This window comes from Trichoderma camerunense, assembly GCF_050948025.1.
Source record: "Trichoderma camerunense strain CBS 138272 chromosome Unknown V8C40scaffold_1, whole genome shotgun sequence".
Taxonomy (NCBI): Eukaryota; Fungi; Ascomycota; class Sordariomycetes; order Hypocreales; family Hypocreaceae; genus Trichoderma; species Trichoderma camerunense.
Window position 1 is genome coordinate 2035183 of NW_028145369.1, and position 17478 is coordinate 2052660.

Here is a 17478-nt window from a genome sequence, read left to right on the forward strand (position 1 = left end):
GTGTTGACGAACCACAATTGTCTGTGAATTTGTCTGTCTATGTGTCTGTGCTTGGAAGAGAGAGAAAAAAAAGAAAAAGCAAAGTGAACCGGGGATGGTATTGCTTCTCTCTGTACTCGTATGCCTTCCTCTTGCATGCACCCACTTACACGATATCACACACACATAAGGCAATGAGTGACTGCATGTAAACCGCCCCCCAATTTCCCTCTCAGCGTCCTAATGCGCCGTGCTGGGGTCGAGTCACAAATTCTCTTCGCCCTTTTCCCTGTACGGTATGTACATTCAAGCACCCGAACAAAAATGTTGTTGGTTGCAAGCAAAAAACACCACACAAAAAAACACGGAGCCATTTGCCCAACTCTGGCTCTACTCCCAACATGCATCTCTCGCTGTGCCGCCAACCAGCCCGGCCGGGCTCCATTTCTGACGGCCAGCACATCAAGCACATGCTCCGCGGGCCAAACCAGAGGCCTCAATTCGCTCTGTCACAGCGCCAATCTGCTCGGTTCGTGGTCCGCGATGCCCCTCGACCCCTGCGCTTCCGTCCAGAGACACTTGTCAACCCGAGCTGATTGGCAGCGTTTGACCCGACGATCTGGTCCCGGCGCTACTGCTCAGACGAAGCTGGTTAGGCTCGGACGAGGCCCACTCGTTCTCAACCCGTCTGTGGGCCGCCGATTTTCTGTTCCCCGAAGCGTTGCAGTTAGCGTGGGCGAGGTTGGTGTTTTTGGTGTTGTTGCGTGTGTTATACGGCCATGTTGTTCTTCTTGCATGCCGTACGGAGCACGAGTAGGATTCAAAATATGCCCGACTTGTATTACTTTACAGCAGCAGAGTAAGCTACAGAGCCTCCATCCATCCATCCATCTCTGCTGTGCGTGCCTGTGCGAGACCATGCAAGTAGAGAAAGGGGGGAATAAGCCGGATGTGCTGCAGAAGCTCTCGACAGCACCGCCAAGTCACACCGGCCTCGTGCTTGGCTCCGGCGTAGGATTTTAGTCGACTCTTGCTACTGTACATACAGTCTCGTGTGACACGTCTCTTTGTTGTGGCAATTGACCATTTCCACAAGGCCGGGCTGTTGTAGTCAGTCAGTCGTGCCAAGTGGTTAGTCAATCACATTCACTGCTACTTACATACGGAGCTCTACTTACTGCATGCATACGCACACGCACACGCATACACTCACAAAGGTCCACTCCAGAGCGCAGTCGTCGTCCTGAATCTGAAACCTCACGCCTCCGCCAACAGTTACTTGTTCTGGCGAGATGCTTCTTTTGTCTATTGGAAGGCTGGCACTCAGCTTGCAATCAGATGTCTGTGTGAATCTATCTGTTCTGGACTGACAAAGAGCAATCGCCTCTATTAGAGATTAGAGCGTCTCATACCCTAGATGTAGAGTGGTGATAGTCAACTTTATGGATCGCATCAGGTGCGCATGAATCTCATAGACGGCTTTTAACTAGTCTTCGATTATATCGTACCTTGGCTAAGCTGATTGCTGGCAACATTGCTGCGGTGTTGGTGGCTGCCATTACGCATTCGTACAGGTTCGTTTGCACCTATCTAGCCCTGCGCATAAACGCCCTTCCTGCTGTTGGGCGCAACCTTCATCTTTCGATACGACAATTCGTCCTTCGCTTGCACTAGCTCACTCGCCATCTATTGGTGTGTTGGGTCGAGGTATTATTGCTTCTAATGTAGCTGCTCACCGTTGATTTGTGCAGCCACGAACTTGGCTAACAAAAAACTTGCTGATTTATGCTGCGGCTATCGTGGAAGCCTTGGCATACACACGAACATCTGATTTCAGGTGAAGAACAAGAATGCTGACCAGTGACTGCTAGTCCGTAATCCTCACCGGAGGTCGCTAGGCTAATCTACTGGAAAATAAGTCATGGACTTTATATCTTTTTTCATGGAAAGTAGCCTCTAGGCATCCTGAGGAAATATGAGCCGGCATACGTTTTTCTAGTATATGCTGTTATCGCAATATTTTTTCTAATATCTGCTATTGTTGCTATATATCTTTTGGTGTCTGCTGCTATAGCTATATCCTTCTCATTTCTACTTCTGAGCATTGTCATTGAATAATACTACTAAATCTGAGATATGGCATGCTAGATAGCAGGCTTTGGTTAGTTTTTCTTGGAAGTCTTATTGACTTCCCCGTGCTGTATCCCTGCAAAATACCGACTCACCAGATGGGATTCAAGCGCAAGTGATTTTGGGCGCTTTACAACTCAATATTGGAATCATATGGTGGTCTTATTTGACATTTTCCCGAGGCAATCCGTAATCGCCCCATCGACCTGGGTCGCGCTCCTGTTAGTGGGCTTGTGTTGGCGATTGGTAGGCGCTTTTTCTGATCTCCATTACTGCGCATTGTGAAGCTGACCAACACACATGCCTTAAAAGGCTACTCTGTAGATCCTTGGGGCGGTAAGAAGCGGTGAATTGTCTTGCAAGTCCAGGTTTCTTACTCGCAGTACAGCACGTACAAGCTTGTTGAGAGAGGCGGCAATCACTCTTTGTTGGATGTTCAGTTTACGCCGTCCAACCGACACATAAAGTGAGCCTCAATGGGGCGTGGGCATCAAAGCGTGACCGAGGCAATCTGTAAGGTCCACCATAGTAACCCAAAACTTGCCACAAATGCACCCCCTCTCGTTCGTAGAGAAAAAGAATCCATCACGATAAGCAGCGGTAGTTTTCTTGTTTTGCAGAGTCGTGTAGCAGAAAAATCATCGTTCCATTGTTACGGAGTTGCCTGCGGCTTTGCCGTCATCGTTGCGATCTGATTTTTTATTCTTCCTTGCGCCAAGTCACAATATAGGTAATAACAGGATCCAAAAACGCCAAACTGTGCATTGCATCTTTCTCTTCGCCCCAAAAAAAACTATGCCGACTCGTTCAATCTCTGCTTCTTCTCATTTCGTCCATCGGGAGTGTACCTAGGAGGTTGATTAGCAATCGGAGTCAGGGGTGCCTTGGGATGTCGTAAGAGTCGTACTTGAGAAGCTTCTCGATGAGGTCGACGTGTGTCATGATCATTCGTCGGCAGCAGTAGCGCTTAAGGCCTAGCTCGTCCATGGCATCGCTTTCCTAAAGTCAGCCTCGAGCTCTGTTTCAAAGGTGAAAGGGCTGCATACCCATCGGTCTTGCGCGGATCCGCGATCAGCTGGAGATAGCGCTCCCAGAGGTCACCAGTGACCTATTGTCATTAGTCATCTTCTTGATTTCTCAGGGACAAAATCAAGATGCCTACCTTTCCACAAGAGAAGCAGCGGATGGGGATAATCATCTTGGCGATGTGATGGCGAATGTCGTTTTTGAGTAGTGAACCTGGCAGCGTGAAAGAGTTTAGCTGCGGAAGCGACGCGGATGGCTGAAAATATTATGCCGCCGAGCTTTTGCCGCCCGTTGCTTATCTTATCGCTGATAGTGGAAAAAGTTCATGGCGGCACCAAAATTTCTGCGGCGCATTGATCTCAGTACTTTATACCAGTAACTGGGTGCTGCCGCCTCGATGCCATTCCTCCCCAACTTCCTCACAGCGCCATTCTCCGGGATCTCTGCCAAAATGGCGGGTAGCAAGCTCTCCAGACCCCAGGATGAATCGACCAAAAAGAGAAAGCGAGACCTGAACGAGGCTGATGCGCGATCAAAGAGATCACGGCCGCAGCAAGGCGACGAGGAGGAACAGGCAGAATCTCCAGCTGACGGAGACTCTGAATCCGAGGATAACCTTCAAAACGGAGCGTTGTTGAGGTCAAAACACAATGGTGATGAGAGATTGGTCGGCCGTCCTTTTGATGGAGAAACTGGCTGGAGAATCTCCAAGCCCATGGGCGGTAGAATGCTCGACATTGACCCAATCCTTACCCAAGATGACCAGTAAGAGGCCAATTCATTTCTTACTTAGAAGAAGAACCATTCTCATATCCCTTAGATACCTCATCTTGACATACAACACCTCCATTCAAGTGTACACAGCTAGCGACTCTCTACTCTTGAGACGAATCCCAATAGGCGCCGTCGATGCCACTTCGTCAAAGGGCACATCTCCTGCGAACATTGTTGCGACCAAACTGTCCATCCAGAACCCCGAATACCTCTGGGTTGCCTGCTCAGACGGTCAAATTTACTATGTGAACTGGACAGGGACCGCCGAGACACACCAGAGCTTCCAGACGGTGACAGGCACGGCTCATGCAATCACGGTGACCGCGACCGAGGTTTCGGGATCAAAAGCCGATGTTGTTGTGGTAGCTGAAACAGCCAAGTCAAATCGGATGGAATTGACCGCATATGGCGGGGATATTCTTTCATCTCCGCTCTCAAAGGTTATTTTGAGCACCAAGAAGTCGGGCAATGGCTTGCACTTGATTGAGTCTAGCCAGGATGGCCTTGTCTTGGTTGGTGCTCTCAATGACTCTTTGTTCCTTGGTGTGGCTTCACACAAGCAACCGACCGGTTTCGAGCAGCTGCAATACGACTTCTTTTCATTCGAAGTGCCCGATATCATCACCACTCTCGATTTCAGAGTTTATCCAGCTTCTGCCCTGAACAAGTCTAGGGGACGACGTGACTCTGAGAACGTTGTGGACGTTATTGTTGGTGGTGCACGAGGAGCTATCTATCTCTACCATGATGCTCTCTCTCGAAGCCAATCACTTGGAAAGTCCAATTCCTCTAAGGAGGGCATCCAAGCCCAGAAATTCCACTGGCACCGAAAGGCAGTCCATGCCGTCAAATGGTCGCGAGACGGTACGCTTCCCGCATATCTCCCTTTCTTGGATTATTTGAATTCCTTGCTAACTTTCTTCACTAGGCAACTACATGATCTCTGGAGGTTCTGAAAACGTTCTTGTGCTGTGGCAGATGGATACCGCCAAAAAGGATTTCCTTCCACACCTTTCAGGCAGTGTAGAAAACATTGTTGTTTCTACCAGCGGATCATCCTACGTTGTGCATCTTGATGACAACTCAACGATGGTCTTATCCACTGCTGAACTTAAGCCGACCACATATATTTCTGGCATTCAATCCGCCGCCGCCGAAGCCTCGACACCCAAAGACTTGCTCGTGCAGCGTGTTTGGTCAGTAGCGGATACAGTGCGACGACCCATACCCGCTGCAATCAACGCAACGGAACCCTCCAAGCTTCACGTCTGCGTCGGCAACGGTCGTCAGGCAACAATGACTGGAGAGTTCTCGGCGCCCCTGTTGCAGTCTTTTGACCTCGAAACTTTTACGAGCATCTCCAAGCAGGCATTGGCTCGGACACAACCCACAGACGTCAACTTGACTAACAAGGGCTACGCCATTGAAGAGCCTGTCGTTACGCACATTGCCTTTTCAGCAGATGGAAAGTGGCTGGCCAGTGTCGATGACTGGACTCCTACAAATAGAGATGTCGCAACAGTTAGTGGCGAGGTCGGCGACCAGTTCCTCAAAGAGAGGCACGAATCATACCTCAAGTTTTGGCAGGTCAACGGCGAGGATAACTCGATTGCCCTTGTATCCAGGATTAATGCGCCTCATACAACGAGCCATCCCGAGACAGTCCTTGATCTTGCATCGAACAATGCCTCGACTTGCTTTGCCACTATTGCTGGAGACGGCATTGTTCGTCTATGGCGACCAAAGGCTCGCCAGCAAGAAGGTTCACGAAACACAGATGCTAACGTGGAATTCACTTGGGTTTGTTCCCGGATAATTCCCATTGGCGATGGACTTGGTGTCGTCGCAGACATCCCCGGCGATGCGTCTGGTTCTGCGCAGGCCCAAGCCCGCCTCGCTTTCTCGGAAGACGGTTCTACTCTGTTTGCCGCATTTGGCGCTCTCGACACGGGAGCCGTGTATGTTATCAATGCGGCCTCTGGTGAAGTCGTCAAGATTCTGGAAGGTCTCTGGAAGGGACAGCTGCACTCATTGCGAGTCCTATCACAGTATCTGATTGTGCTTTCCGAGGAGCTGCATGTCTATGATGTTGTGAGCGACGATTTACGGTATGGAATTGTGGTTCCCAAGACTGGAGCCGATGAACTGCTACAGCTTGCTGTCGACTCGGTAACTGGCCACTTTGCCGTCACTCTTCCTCTCGGAAACACCTCTAGCATAGGAGTCTTCCACCCCAGCGAACCCGAGCCGCTCATCGTTTGCAACACACCCCATCGAATCGTGAGCCTTGTTTCAGTACCCGGAACTAGTGGCTTTGTCGCGCTTGATGATGTCGCCCAGATCTGGACCATCACCGAAGGCTCCAACTCGTCAACCATCTTGGCTGCTCAGCCCCTTCAAGATTTGCGACTCGATAATGCTTCTCAGGAGGCTGATAACAACAAGTTGGCCGTCCTCTTGGGCGGAGATGCTGAGAGCGATGATGAGATGGAGGAGGCCCAGAACGCAGACGAGGATGTGGAGATGGACGACGACGATGTCCAGACCAACATTATACCCCAACAATACCTGGCAGATATTTTCGACGCTGCCCCCGCCTTTGCCGGAGCTTCTATCGAAGACATGTTTTACAAGGTCACTGGTCTCCTTGCGACCAAGCCACTGTCGGCTACTTCTGTATAAGGATGAAGAGAGAAGAACTGCATCTTGTTGAAGAGAGCTAAGATGAGTGGTTGGTTGGAATGTATAAAAAGCGATGTGCCACGGTTGTTTGACCACAATAGGGGTAAGAGACTAAGAGAGAATATGAGTAAAATGCGCTACTTGGCGTTGTTGGTAGATCAGATGCAGGAACAAACCTGCTTATATGTATATATTGTCCAAGATTAGTGTTGGTTAATGGGTAGTCTAGGGAATCCAATATCGATTCAATTTGCATGATCAGCCCATATGTGAATCTGAATCTCTAGAATTATAGTCCTGGATGAGGTGAGAGGGGATAACGCTGATGTGTATCTGCCAGAAGGGAAAGGGGCAGCGCCAGCCGTTTTGTGTACCCAAATGCCCGATATATCTTCTGTTGCATAAGATTGCCACGGTGCATGCTGCCATTCATCTTTCTTCTCTAGGAAACCTCTGTCTTCTTATCTGACGTAGTACATGCATACAGTGGTAGATTACTACCAGGTAGCAGGTAGTATGAAGTGTTTGTCCAGCACTCCAAATTGGCCATCCAGCTTTCTGTCTCTCAAACCGCAAACCACAACCAATATTTGATACTAGAGAAATATATCTATAGTAGCGGATAGTCGAGAAACGTAGATATAGTAGCAGATACTACAGGAATATAGCCATAGTAGGAGAAAGTAGCGATAGTAGCAGATACTCAAGCAACTGGGCATTTACCTACCGCTTGAGTAAGTGCCAGCAGTGGTAAATAACATGGAAGCTCTCCTCCGCATCCTATTAATTTACTGCCGTTGACGAAACTTCACGCAGTCACGGGAATTCCGGTTAGCAGCTTCTACCTAGGTACCAGGTATCTGCCGTAGAGGCTGGCAGGTGTTTAGCAGGTGAAGCACAAGCAGGCAGGTGTCCACATTAGTACCTACCTATAGTACCTCTGAGGCATGCCTCCTTCCTCCTGATTGCTGTTCCTACCTTACTCACCAGGCGTACGCAACCCAGAGAAAAAATTCTTCCTTTGAGATTTCTTTTTGCCTCCATCAACATCCATGGGAGAATCGGCACTCTCAGCCTCGTCAACATAAAAGGAGAATTCCTTTACCTAGCCAACGACGTCACTCTTGTCGCGATAGGAGGAGGATGCCGAGGGGGCGGTGGTAAGTTTCTTAATAAACCCGGCATCTATCCCAGTACTGACTTTTGAAAATAGGCCCACGCCGCAAGCGTGGTGGTAAGGATCCATCCACGGATTACGAATAGCATAATTGAAGCTAATTATAACGAATAGGCAAGAAGAAGAAGGAGGAGAAGAAGAAGGATGAGAAGGAGGAGAAGGAGAAGAAGGACAAGGGCGGCGGCGACAGTAAGTTTCACACTTTTGATCTATGAAATGTACTTTATGGCTGATTACATATATACAGAGCGCGGCATCATCAAAGATGCGGGTGTAGGGCGTGGCCCCAATGGGATTTCATCCCAGAAACAACTGCGACAGCATGTCGCAATGGGCCTCCAGGCCGAGGAGGAGAAGAAGAAGAGAGAGGAGGAGGAGAAGAACAAGAAGAAGGACAGCGGCCCCAGTAAGTTTTACAGTTTGTGTACATTGTCTATCTCATGGCTAATCATAGGTACATAGAGCCTGCGGGAGTCACCAATCTCCCAGGCCTGCTGGGGCGTGGCCCCAATGGGACTTTGTCCCAGAAGCAGCGCCGACGCCGCCGCCAAGGCCAACGCCGACCCCAACGCCGACCCCAATAAGGGGGAGAAGAAGAAGAAGTCCGACGAGGACAAGGAGAAGTCCGACGACGACGACGACGATGATGATGATGATAATGTTATGGTGGTGGCCCCACGACCATCGCGGGCCCGTGTGCCCAGCAAGGGTGTGCCCTCCAGGGCAAAACTTCGCTCTCGAGGTGAGGAAAAAAAAAAAAAAGAGAAAGAGAGAGAATGCGGGGGTTCGTTGCAGATTGGCCTGGGTAGCTGTTTTTTTTCCTATTGCAGGTTGGCCTAAGCGGCCGTTGTTTTCTTTCTCATATCTACTACATCTACTACATCTACTACATCTACTACATCTACTACAGTAAATAAATAAAAATCGTCATGTGGAGTTCCACAGACGTCTTCGACGAGAGTGCTCTCATCAATAGCAGGAGTTTTGGCCTTACCCTTGGCCTTGCTTCCGGCCTTTGGCCTGGGGATAGATGGCGGTGTTGGAGGAAGCCCTTTGGCTTCCACAGCAGAGCTCATGCTATCCCTGAAGTTATCTTTTATAAGAGCCGTTGCATTTGCCGCGGCAGATCGACTTGATCGCCGAGGAGCAACGGGCTCGGCACCAATAGATACGAGAGGGACAACTGGGTCAATGACTCCATCAACGTTGTCACCATCTGCATCTTTGTTGGTGCTTTCAGGCCGACGGGCACTTGCCTTGCCTGATTTCGCCCTTTTGGAGGGAACCTTGTTAGAGGTGGCGATATTCTTTGTGGACCTAACGGCCCTCTTCTTGCTTGACTCTACTAGCTGAGGTTGAGACCCGCCAGCAACGGAGTCGATTGACTCCTTGCTAGAAGCAAGTGGCTCTCCACGGTCAGCTTCGCCAGAAGTCATCTGGGAGCTGGACACAGGATTGGCCTTCTCCTTTGCTTGCGCCATAGTCGACGCAAGCTCACCTCCGAAACCATCAGTTGATGGATCGGCAGCAGAAGAAATCTTAAATTTCTTCGCTGGAGAAGGCTCAAGAGCGTGATGTTCAGCCAGAGGGTCAATAAGAGCCCACTTCATGCCAGCTATAGTTCTGACAAAGGCTGATCTTCTAGGTCGACTCTCATGGCTATTAGCCAAGGAAGCGCCTTCAGAAGTGTCTGAAGGGGCAGTCCGAGTAGACGCCCCGTCATTGTCATGTCTCTGGCCATTGTCCAGGGAGACATTGATAGAGGCTGATATCTCTTCAGATATGCCAATATCGTTGTACTTTGATGCCGGTGCATTATTCGGAGATAGCTCAAGTCCAGGGACCGTATTTTTAAGATGAAGCTTGTTTGATGTCGGTAGTAAGTTGTTTCAAGATGAAAGAGAGACATGTAAAAGACACGTAAGAGAGAAATATCGACAGCAGTGGGGAAATAAGCATACTCAGTAGCCATCTATTATACAAGTGGGAGATACTCATACCCAGTCTAAGTTTGTACATACATTTGAGCAAGCAGAGATTATCGCTTCCCCAGATAACTTTTTCAGAATGTTCAAATTAGAATCAGTGAATAAGATCAACCCGGGTTTTTGTCACATGAAAAATTTAACTGGAAAAACTTTCTCGCCCCTGATCTACGTAAGAGAGTTGAGATTTACGAATTCTGTACGAATTCTGTGTTTATTTCCGTCAGGCATTTTGTCAAGCTTTTATGGCGTTTATGATAAAATCCGTTGTTCATTTCTGCTGTAAATAATGATCATGTTTAATTTATGGAACTGGGAAAGAATAATTTCTATTCATGTTTGTGCCAAAGTGAGAATTGTATAGGGTTTTCGATTCAGCAAGGGGTTAGCCTTAAAATTAGAAATTTATATATAAATTCCCTCTTTACCCATTTTTCACATGTCGTTGCATAAAAGACCTCCAAGTAGTATTAATTTTTAAACCTGAAGAACGCACATCTTGACTTCTGATTTTTCTATATAAGTTTTATTTATATATATTCAAGACAGTATCTAGTATTTACTATAGTTAGCTCAAGTAGTCAAAATTTTGTACAATAGTTTCCCTCCCAGGCGATTCGCATGGTGGTCTTGACAACCCAAGGATTCTGCCTGCGTCTAGATCCGAAAAGTTACTTATTTCTAAATTTCATGGCTCTGTGTCGATTTGAAACAGCTTCAACTTTTCCCCCCATTGTTTACTCTACCTCCTAGTGTGTTTTCCTTCTTTTCGTGTCCTCTCCCAGCTGCAGCAGCCCAGCTCATGGTATGGAAGTGTCTGTACCTGCGCTTACAATCGAGTCTCAAATCTTGATTCGGCCTTTTTGAGAAACTTTGCGTAGAAATTTATGAATAAAATTCCCTCTATTAACTCATCGTTGTCCAATTTGCTTCCATTTACATTAAAAATCCATCTAGCGCAGCGTGATTTACATTCCTCTTGCCACGATTATTCCCTTGTTCAGTCCTTTTTCACCAGCGGGCTTGTCGGGTTTGAGCAGCTGGCGCCATCTGTTCTCAGCCTTGGCAAGTAAAATTGCCAGCTTCACCAGCCGATTGAGCTTCTCATGGATCTAACGGGCGCTCATTTCATCAGCTGGCATTCTTCCTACAAGTATTTTTTTCAGCTTTCGGCACTCGTGGCTACCACGATACCCATGCCTCCCCTAGTGGTGCGTCTACTAAAACCACCAAAGTCACATTATACCGATTTATCCTACCTCATTCCATCCCCTTTTACTTCTTTTCTTCCCACTGTACATTCAATCCACCATTAACCGCTGCTGTTATTAAACAAGGACTCTGGTCAGCTGTAGAACGGAAGCAGTTGAAGCAGTAGGGGAATTTTGCAATGTGATTAAGGATTATCTCTGATGGTTCTCTACTATATTAGAACATATGCATCTCCATCTCTCAGCGTATGATTCAGTATCCGAACCCAATTCCTCCTTCTCACGCTGTCTCTTTCAAATCCATTATCCTACTGTCTGCGTTTATAGCTACAAGTATACCTTGCCAGAATTTTCATATAGATTAGTTTATATGCTCAGAGCAGCGTCAACCCCATCCATTGAACAATTCTTCAATCCATAAAACTGATCCTGAAACTACGAAAACAACAATTTAGTGGGGTGGGGAATGACAAAGGACAAATGTGAGGCCAAAGTGAAGCGAAGTGAAGTCAAGTGAAGCCAAGTGAAGTTTTGTGCACGCAGACCGCCTCAGGCGGTCACCCTCTTTTTTGCCTCCACCATCAACAGCAACAGCACCAGCAACGACAGCAGCAGCAAGTCGTAAGTAAGTTGCCCAAGAGCATACAGCTTAGCTACTGACAAATGGAATATAGCTCTTCTTTTTTTCCCACCCCCTTCGAGGTGGAATCTTCCGACACTATCGACAACGTCAAGTCCAACATCCAGAAGGAGAGCACACTTCACCTTATCCTCCGTCTCCGTGGTGGCATATAGATTTTCGTCAAGACTCTCACCGGCAAGACAATCACCCTCAAGGTGGAATCTTCCGACACCATCGACAACGTCAAGTCCAAGATTCAGGACAAAGAGGGCATTCCCCCTGACCAGCAGCACTTGATCTTCGCTGGTAAGCAGCTGGAAGACGGTCACACCTTGAGCGACTACAACATCCAGAAGAAGAGCACACGATTCTCTCTCTCTCTTTTTTTTCTACCAAAAAAATGGTATGCTCTCAGTCCCCTCTCTTTGCGCATAAGTAGTTCGTGAGACATTGTGATAGGTCCGTCATGGCCGCGAGTAGTATAGCATCCTAACTCTTGTTTAATAGCCGATGACTATTGACCAGTTCCTGGACGAGACGCTTCGTCTCCTGGGAGAAGAGAAGAGAGGGGCGGTGTCGGGTGGTGGTGGTGGAGATGGGGGCGGCGGCGCTGGCCGTGGTGGTATGCTCCCTTTCACATCAATAACACACACTTGGTTGTTGATCTGTAGACTGACATGATTATAGGCCACGGTGGTGGTGGTGGCTGTCGAGGAGGAGGGAAAGGCGGCAGTAAGTTTCTCTTTTTCGTCTCTATGGGCAACGATTAGTACTAACTATTGAAATAGGACGCCGCGGAAAGCGTGGATGTAAGAAGAACACACTCTATATATGTATGATCGACCTCGAAGCTGACACAGATGGGTAGCCGGGAAGAAGAAGAAGGAAGAAGAGAAGAAGAAGAGGGAGATGCTGGCTTTGGGCCTTAAACAAGAGGAAGAAGAAGAAGAGAGAAAAATAAAAATAAAAAAAGAGGAGGAGGAGGAGGAGGAGGAAGAAGAGGAAGACAAGAAGATGGATCTCCCATGAGGAGTTTTTTTTTTTTTTTCTATTTATATATGACTACTGTGGAAATTGAATGCTGTCTTGATCATGACAGTTTGCTCGAGCTAAGACGTATTACTACGCTGATTTACTGTCTTATTTGTGAGATTTGATCATCGGTATGAAATGGGAGTAATCGGAATGATGGCTGATGCCCATGAAAGAGAGATGACACAAGATATTCGTGAAGCATCAGAGCCAGAAAATGAGGGCGAAGATGAGGGCGACTTCGCATATGAAGACTATTTGACAGGCAAGAGCGCTCTTCTCCTTTTAACCTCAAGGACTCAATCATCACCACGGTCACCAAAACAGAGTTGCCATCAATAACAGGAGGGGCTTTCCCCTCGCCTTGAAGTAATAGTAGAAGAGAGTAGTAGTCGTTAGCATGCTTGGTATATGCAGGTACTTAGCCAACTCGGTGCGCTGGCTAGCAAATCCCATTAACAGTATCGAGTATGGAAGTACGAGGTAGTAGGCATGAATGTAGCATACATTTTTCCCCCTCCTGATTGTGTGTATCGGAACCTAGAAGCACTCGGCTGCCATTGACGCTGATTACTACATGTATCCCGGTAACCTGAAGCCTCGTCTATTTCTCAGCCAGTTAAAGCGGTGAACAGTTGATTGGACCTTACAAGTACCTCGTAGGCACCCGTTAATGCCCGATGTTGCCCAACGGTGCCAACTCTTGTGTTCAAAACTCTCAACCACATACAATCCCGCCATGTATTCTTCAACATTTCACTTAAACGTATAAGCAACCATGGCGAACCGTAACGATTATACAATAGGCTGGATCTGCGCTCTAAGCACAGAGCAAATCGCCGCAGAGGAATTTCTCGACAAAGAGCATCAGGCTCCGGATGACATACCTCCCACTGATTCCAATCACTATACCTTAGGATCTATCGGAAAGCATAATATCGCCATCGCCGTTCTGCCTGATGGCGAATATGGAATAGCTTCTGCGGCTAACGTAGCTACCAATTTGTTGAGAAGCTTTCCCAATACCAGGATTGGGTTGCTTGTCGGCATCGGTGGTGGCGCTCCAAGTGAGAAGCATGATATTCGCTTGGGGGATGTTGTGGTCAGCGCAGCTTCGGCCAACGGCGGAGGCGTGTTTCAGTATGACTTTGGGAAGACAATTCAAGGGGAGAATTTCCAAACCACTGGATTTCTAAATATGCCTCCGACGGTACTTCGAACAGCCATATCCAGTCTAAGAACACAACACAAACGTAAAGGTCACCAGCTGGAGGAAGAGATTGACAACGTCCTGAAAAAGAATAAAAGGCTACGAAGAGAGTTTGGGAGACCACAAGCAGATAACGACAGGCTCTTTAGGCCTGATGTGGTTCATAATCCGGGTGACTGTGCCTTAACATGCGCGCAAGATGAATCAAATTTAATCATGCGTCGTAAGAGGATTGAAGACGAAGAGGATAACCTTGCAATTCATTATGGTCTTATCGCTTCTGCTAATCAGTTGATGAAGGACGCCTCCATTCGAGATAAGCTATCAACCGAAAAAGATGTTTTATGCTTTGAGATGGAAGCAGCAGGCTTAGTGAACCACTTCCCCTGCCTGGTCATCCGTGGGATATGTGATTACTCCGATTCACACAAAAATAAAGAGTGGCAAGGCTATGCAGCGATGACGGCGGCTGCATATGCTAAAGATCTGATCCGTCAGCTTCACCCAAGTAAGGTTGAAGCTGAACAAAGACTCAGCGAAGTCCTTGATAAAGGTTTGTCATTCTCAGCCTATACTTCTCGACGAATAAGACCCATTCATAACTATATCCTCCAGTTCTTGACACAGCAATGAGCATCAAGACGGATGTTCAAGATATGCGATCGCAGTTACAGTCGGATGAAGACCGCAAAACTCTGGAGTGGTTAAGCGATTCTGATTATAGCCGTCAGCACAATGACAACATCTTCAGACGTCAAAAAGGCACTGGTCAATGGCTCTTGAACTCAAGAGAATACAAAGACTGGCTATCAACAAGTAAGCAAAAGCTGTTTTGCCCGGGTATACCTGGGGCTGGGAAGACTATTCTCACTGCAATTGTCATTGATAATTTGCATACCCGGTCCCTGGATGATTCGACCGTTGGTATTGCATATCATTATTGCAACTTCAAGCGCCAAGACGAGCAAACAGCTGTTAGATTAATGGCGAGTCTTCTGAAACAGCTTTGTTCGTATCAGAGATCCTTGCCAGACGTTGTGAAAGCTATCCATAAAAAGCACACAGTCAATAAAACCCGACCATCCTTAGAGGATATCTCAGTTGTCCTCCAGTCTGTGGCCAGTATATATTCCGAAGTCTTTATCGCAATCGATGCACTTGATGAATGTCAGCCTAAAGAGCGATCTTTATTCCTTTCTAAGCTCTTTGATCTTCAATCTAAGGCTGAGATTAACATTTTCGCAACTTCACGGCCAATTCTGGAGATTGAGAAGTTGTTCCATGGATGCCAATCCATAGATATCGTTGCTAGTCCAGACGATATATACAAATACGTTGACGGCCATATATCTCACCTTCCGGATTTTGTCCAACACAGTCCCGACCTCCAAGAGCAGATCAAGACGGAAATCTCTGCAAGTGTTCAAGGAATGTCAGTATCAGATGTACACTTGGCAGCCCGTCTAATCACTGCGGTTACACTAACATATACTCAGGTTCCTCTTAGCACAACTCCACCTCGGCTCACTCAAGGATAAGATCTCACCCAAAGAGATGAGGCAAGCACTCGAAAGGATCAAGCTTCAGGGGCAAAAAGATCAAAAGTTCGAAATACTGCACGACGCGTATGATGATACAGTAGAGCGAATCAAGTCCCAGAAGAATGGCTTCCGCCGACTAGCAGAACAGACCTTATCCTGGATAAGCCATGCAAAGAGGCAGCTTACAGTGATAGAGCTACAACATGCTCTTGCAGTGGGCTTCGAGATGGACAACGGAAACATTCCGCGAGACTTCGACGATGAAAGTAAACCGAGAATTGATCGCATAGTCTCGGTCTGTTGTGGATTGGTCACAATAGACCAAGACACAGTCGACCAAGAGGGTCGAGTCATCCGATTAGTTCACTACACGGCGCAAGAATACCTCATTCAAATACGGGAAAAATGGTTTCCGGGAGCAGAAGAAAGAATCGCGGATGTTTGCGCCGTATATCTCTCATTTAACGTTTTTGAGAGCGGCCCATTTAAGCGTAAAGAAGAGGATAAAGAGGTTAGGAAGAAGCTACAGTCGAATCCTTTCTATTCCTATGCATCTATGAACTGGGGACACCATACACGCGAGTCGAACACCTCCAGTCAAATTATACGGGATTTCCTTGCAAATGACAACAAAGTTCAGGCTGCGGTTCAAGTCATGCTTCATATTGACGGGGATGTATTATTCCATCTACAATCAGATGAAGATGAGATAGCGGTGCTGGTTCTGATTTCTCTTTTTGGAGCAGTCAGGTTGGCACAAAAGCTGCTGGATACATCAATCACGAGATTCGAAGATGATCTTGATATGGCCATTAGAGGCGCGGTGCTTAAAGGATACACAAGCTTAGTCGAACTGCTTCTTAACAAGGGGGCGGATCCAGACACAATTATCTGGGCAGGCATTCCCCTAATCACGAGTGCAGCTGAAGATGGCTATGTGGACGTTGTTCGTGCACTTCTTAGATATGGCGCTGACCTCAACAAAAGATATCCAAAATTTGGCAATTGCACGGCTCTTTTTGAAGCTGTTAGAAACGATCATCTAACTATTACTGAACTACTTCTCGAAAATGGCGCTGATTTTACTCTACAGGCCTATAGCCTCAAGATGACAGTTACTGACGAGGCAATAAGACAGGACAATAAATGTATGGCCCGGCTACTTCTTGACAAGATTACACATCCTATGGAAAAGGCGACACGAATTAAGAGGATGATGCTTTCTTCTGCAATAATACATCAAAAGATAGAATTTGCCCAGATGGTTTTTGAGAAGGATCCCGATCTAGATATAAAGGGGGACTATGGTACGAATCTGCTTTTTCTAGCAGTGGAAGAGGGTCGAAGAGATCCACAGATAATTGAGCTGCTCCTCGAGAAAGGTGCGAGCCCCAACCTAAAAGGCTCTGATGGAACGGAGCAGCCGCTGCCTGAAGAAGAAGTTAAAAAGAGAGATTGTCTTGTCCGGGAGTTGGACGTATGCTTGAATTCTGCATAGCAAAGCTTACAATATACATATCTATGAGCCCAGATGTACGAATGCAAACTTGGAGGAAGTTAAAATAGCTGCCTAAGTATAGAGAGCACCTTTGTTGGAAAACTATGGATCTTTTCTATCCTTCATCTCGTCTATCGTAGACCTTCTCGCTCGAAAGGCGCGGGAGCGGCTAATCGGGATGCTACGCTGGGCATGGATGAAGCGCAGGCTTAAGCGCCCGTGAGACGGACAGGGAAATGAGACTAGGCTGAGCAGGACCAGTGTATGGGCAGATGTTCGGAATATCGGCGATTCATCGATATATTGCGGTTTCACAGATATTGTGTTCTATTGTTATCTTTGAGGTGTGATTTTCTACATATCGGTGGTGTAGAGAGCTATTGGAGTGCAGTTTCTTCTACTATTGCTGCATTCTTCTACTATCACTAATTTCTTTAGTTCCAGAAATAACATTGATGCATCTTGATTAGCTAACATAACACTTGAATGCTGGTTGAATACTCTCCAAAAAAATGAAACTCTTGGCTGTAAAACCACACTTGTATTACATCATGGTACAAAGACGTCTCGTGACTTGAACCGACAGCAACAAAGAACATTGAACTTCTCAA

The 17478-nt window shown here is 47.1% G+C and overlaps 5 protein-coding genes across 5 annotated transcripts; 4 read left to right on the forward strand and 1 right to left on the reverse strand.

The window, feature by feature from the left end:
* Positions 1-89: 89 nt before the first annotated feature.
* On the forward strand, positions 90-1371 carry V8C40DRAFT_12397 (uncharacterized protein). Its single transcript, XM_083210981.1, has one exon. The coding sequence runs from the start codon at positions 223-225 to the stop codon at positions 1000-1002; it is 780 nt and encodes a 259-aa protein (XP_083079269.1). The 5' UTR covers positions 90-222; the 3' UTR covers positions 1003-1371.
* A 1531-nt stretch (positions 1372-2902) lies between these two features.
* On the reverse strand, positions 2903-3307 carry V8C40DRAFT_260588 (DNA-directed RNA polymerase core subunit RPB10; the record flags this gene model as incomplete). The annotated part of the gene is made up of 4 exons (XM_083219160.1): positions 2903-2957; positions 3017-3103; positions 3156-3217; positions 3272-3307. 4 exons carry the CDS (start codon positions 3305-3307, stop codon positions 2903-2905), a joined length of 240 nt encoding a protein of 79 aa, XP_083079270.1.
* Positions 3308-3488: 181 nt separating this feature from the next.
* On the forward strand, positions 3489-6843 carry V8C40DRAFT_230379 (uncharacterized protein). Its single transcript, XM_083212691.1, has 3 exons — positions 3489-3900; positions 3956-4773; positions 4838-6843. The coding sequence occupies exons 1-3, from the start codon at positions 3533-3535 to the stop codon at positions 6589-6591; spliced, it is 2940 nt and encodes a 979-aa protein (XP_083079271.1). The 5' UTR covers positions 3489-3532; the 3' UTR covers positions 6592-6843.
* A 5253-nt stretch (positions 6844-12096) lies between these two features.
* V8C40DRAFT_260591 (uncharacterized protein) lies at positions 12097-12615 on the forward strand (the record flags this gene model as incomplete). The annotated part of the gene is made up of 4 exons (XM_083219161.1): positions 12097-12208; positions 12274-12318; positions 12375-12395; positions 12455-12615. 4 exons carry the CDS (start codon positions 12097-12099, stop codon positions 12613-12615), a joined length of 339 nt encoding a protein of 112 aa, XP_083079272.1.
* A 744-nt stretch (positions 12616-13359) lies between these two features.
* Positions 13360-16936, forward strand: V8C40DRAFT_230380 (ankyrin repeat domain-containing protein). The gene is made up of 3 exons (XM_083212692.1): positions 13360-14381; positions 14444-15260; positions 15325-16936. Exons 1-3 carry the CDS (start codon positions 13397-13399, stop codon positions 16865-16867), a joined length of 3345 nt encoding a protein of 1114 aa, XP_083079273.1. The 5' UTR covers positions 13360-13396; the 3' UTR covers positions 16868-16936.
* The last annotated feature ends 542 nt before the right edge of the window (positions 16937-17478 follow it).

Bases quoted from the DNA above. Each gene is read 5' to 3' on its own strand.
- V8C40DRAFT_230379 (XM_083212691.1), top strand. From the start codon at position 3,533: ATGCCATTCCTCCCCAACTTCCTCACAGCGCCATTCTCCGGGATCTCT. The intron at 3,901-3,955 runs GTAAGAGGCCAA...CATATCCCTTAG, and splicing joins ATCCTTACCCAAGATGACCA to ATACCTCATCTTGACATACA. The intron at 4,774-4,837 runs GTACGCTTCCCG...TTTCTTCACTAG, and splicing joins CGTCAAATGGTCGCGAGACG to GCAACTACATGATCTCTGGA.
- V8C40DRAFT_230380 (XM_083212692.1), top strand. From the start codon at position 13,397: ATGGCGAACCGTAACGATTATACAATAGGCTGGATCTGCGCTCTAAGC. The intron at 14,382-14,443 runs GTTTGTCATTCT...TATATCCTCCAG, and splicing joins CAGCGAAGTCCTTGATAAAG to TTCTTGACACAGCAATGAGC. The intron at 15,261-15,324 runs GTCAGTATCAGA...ACATATACTCAG, and splicing joins TCTGCAAGTGTTCAAGGAAT to GTTCCTCTTAGCACAACTCC.
- V8C40DRAFT_12397 (XM_083210981.1), top strand. From the start codon at position 223: ATGCGCCGTGCTGGGGTCGAGTCACAAATTCTCTTCGCCCTTTTCCCT.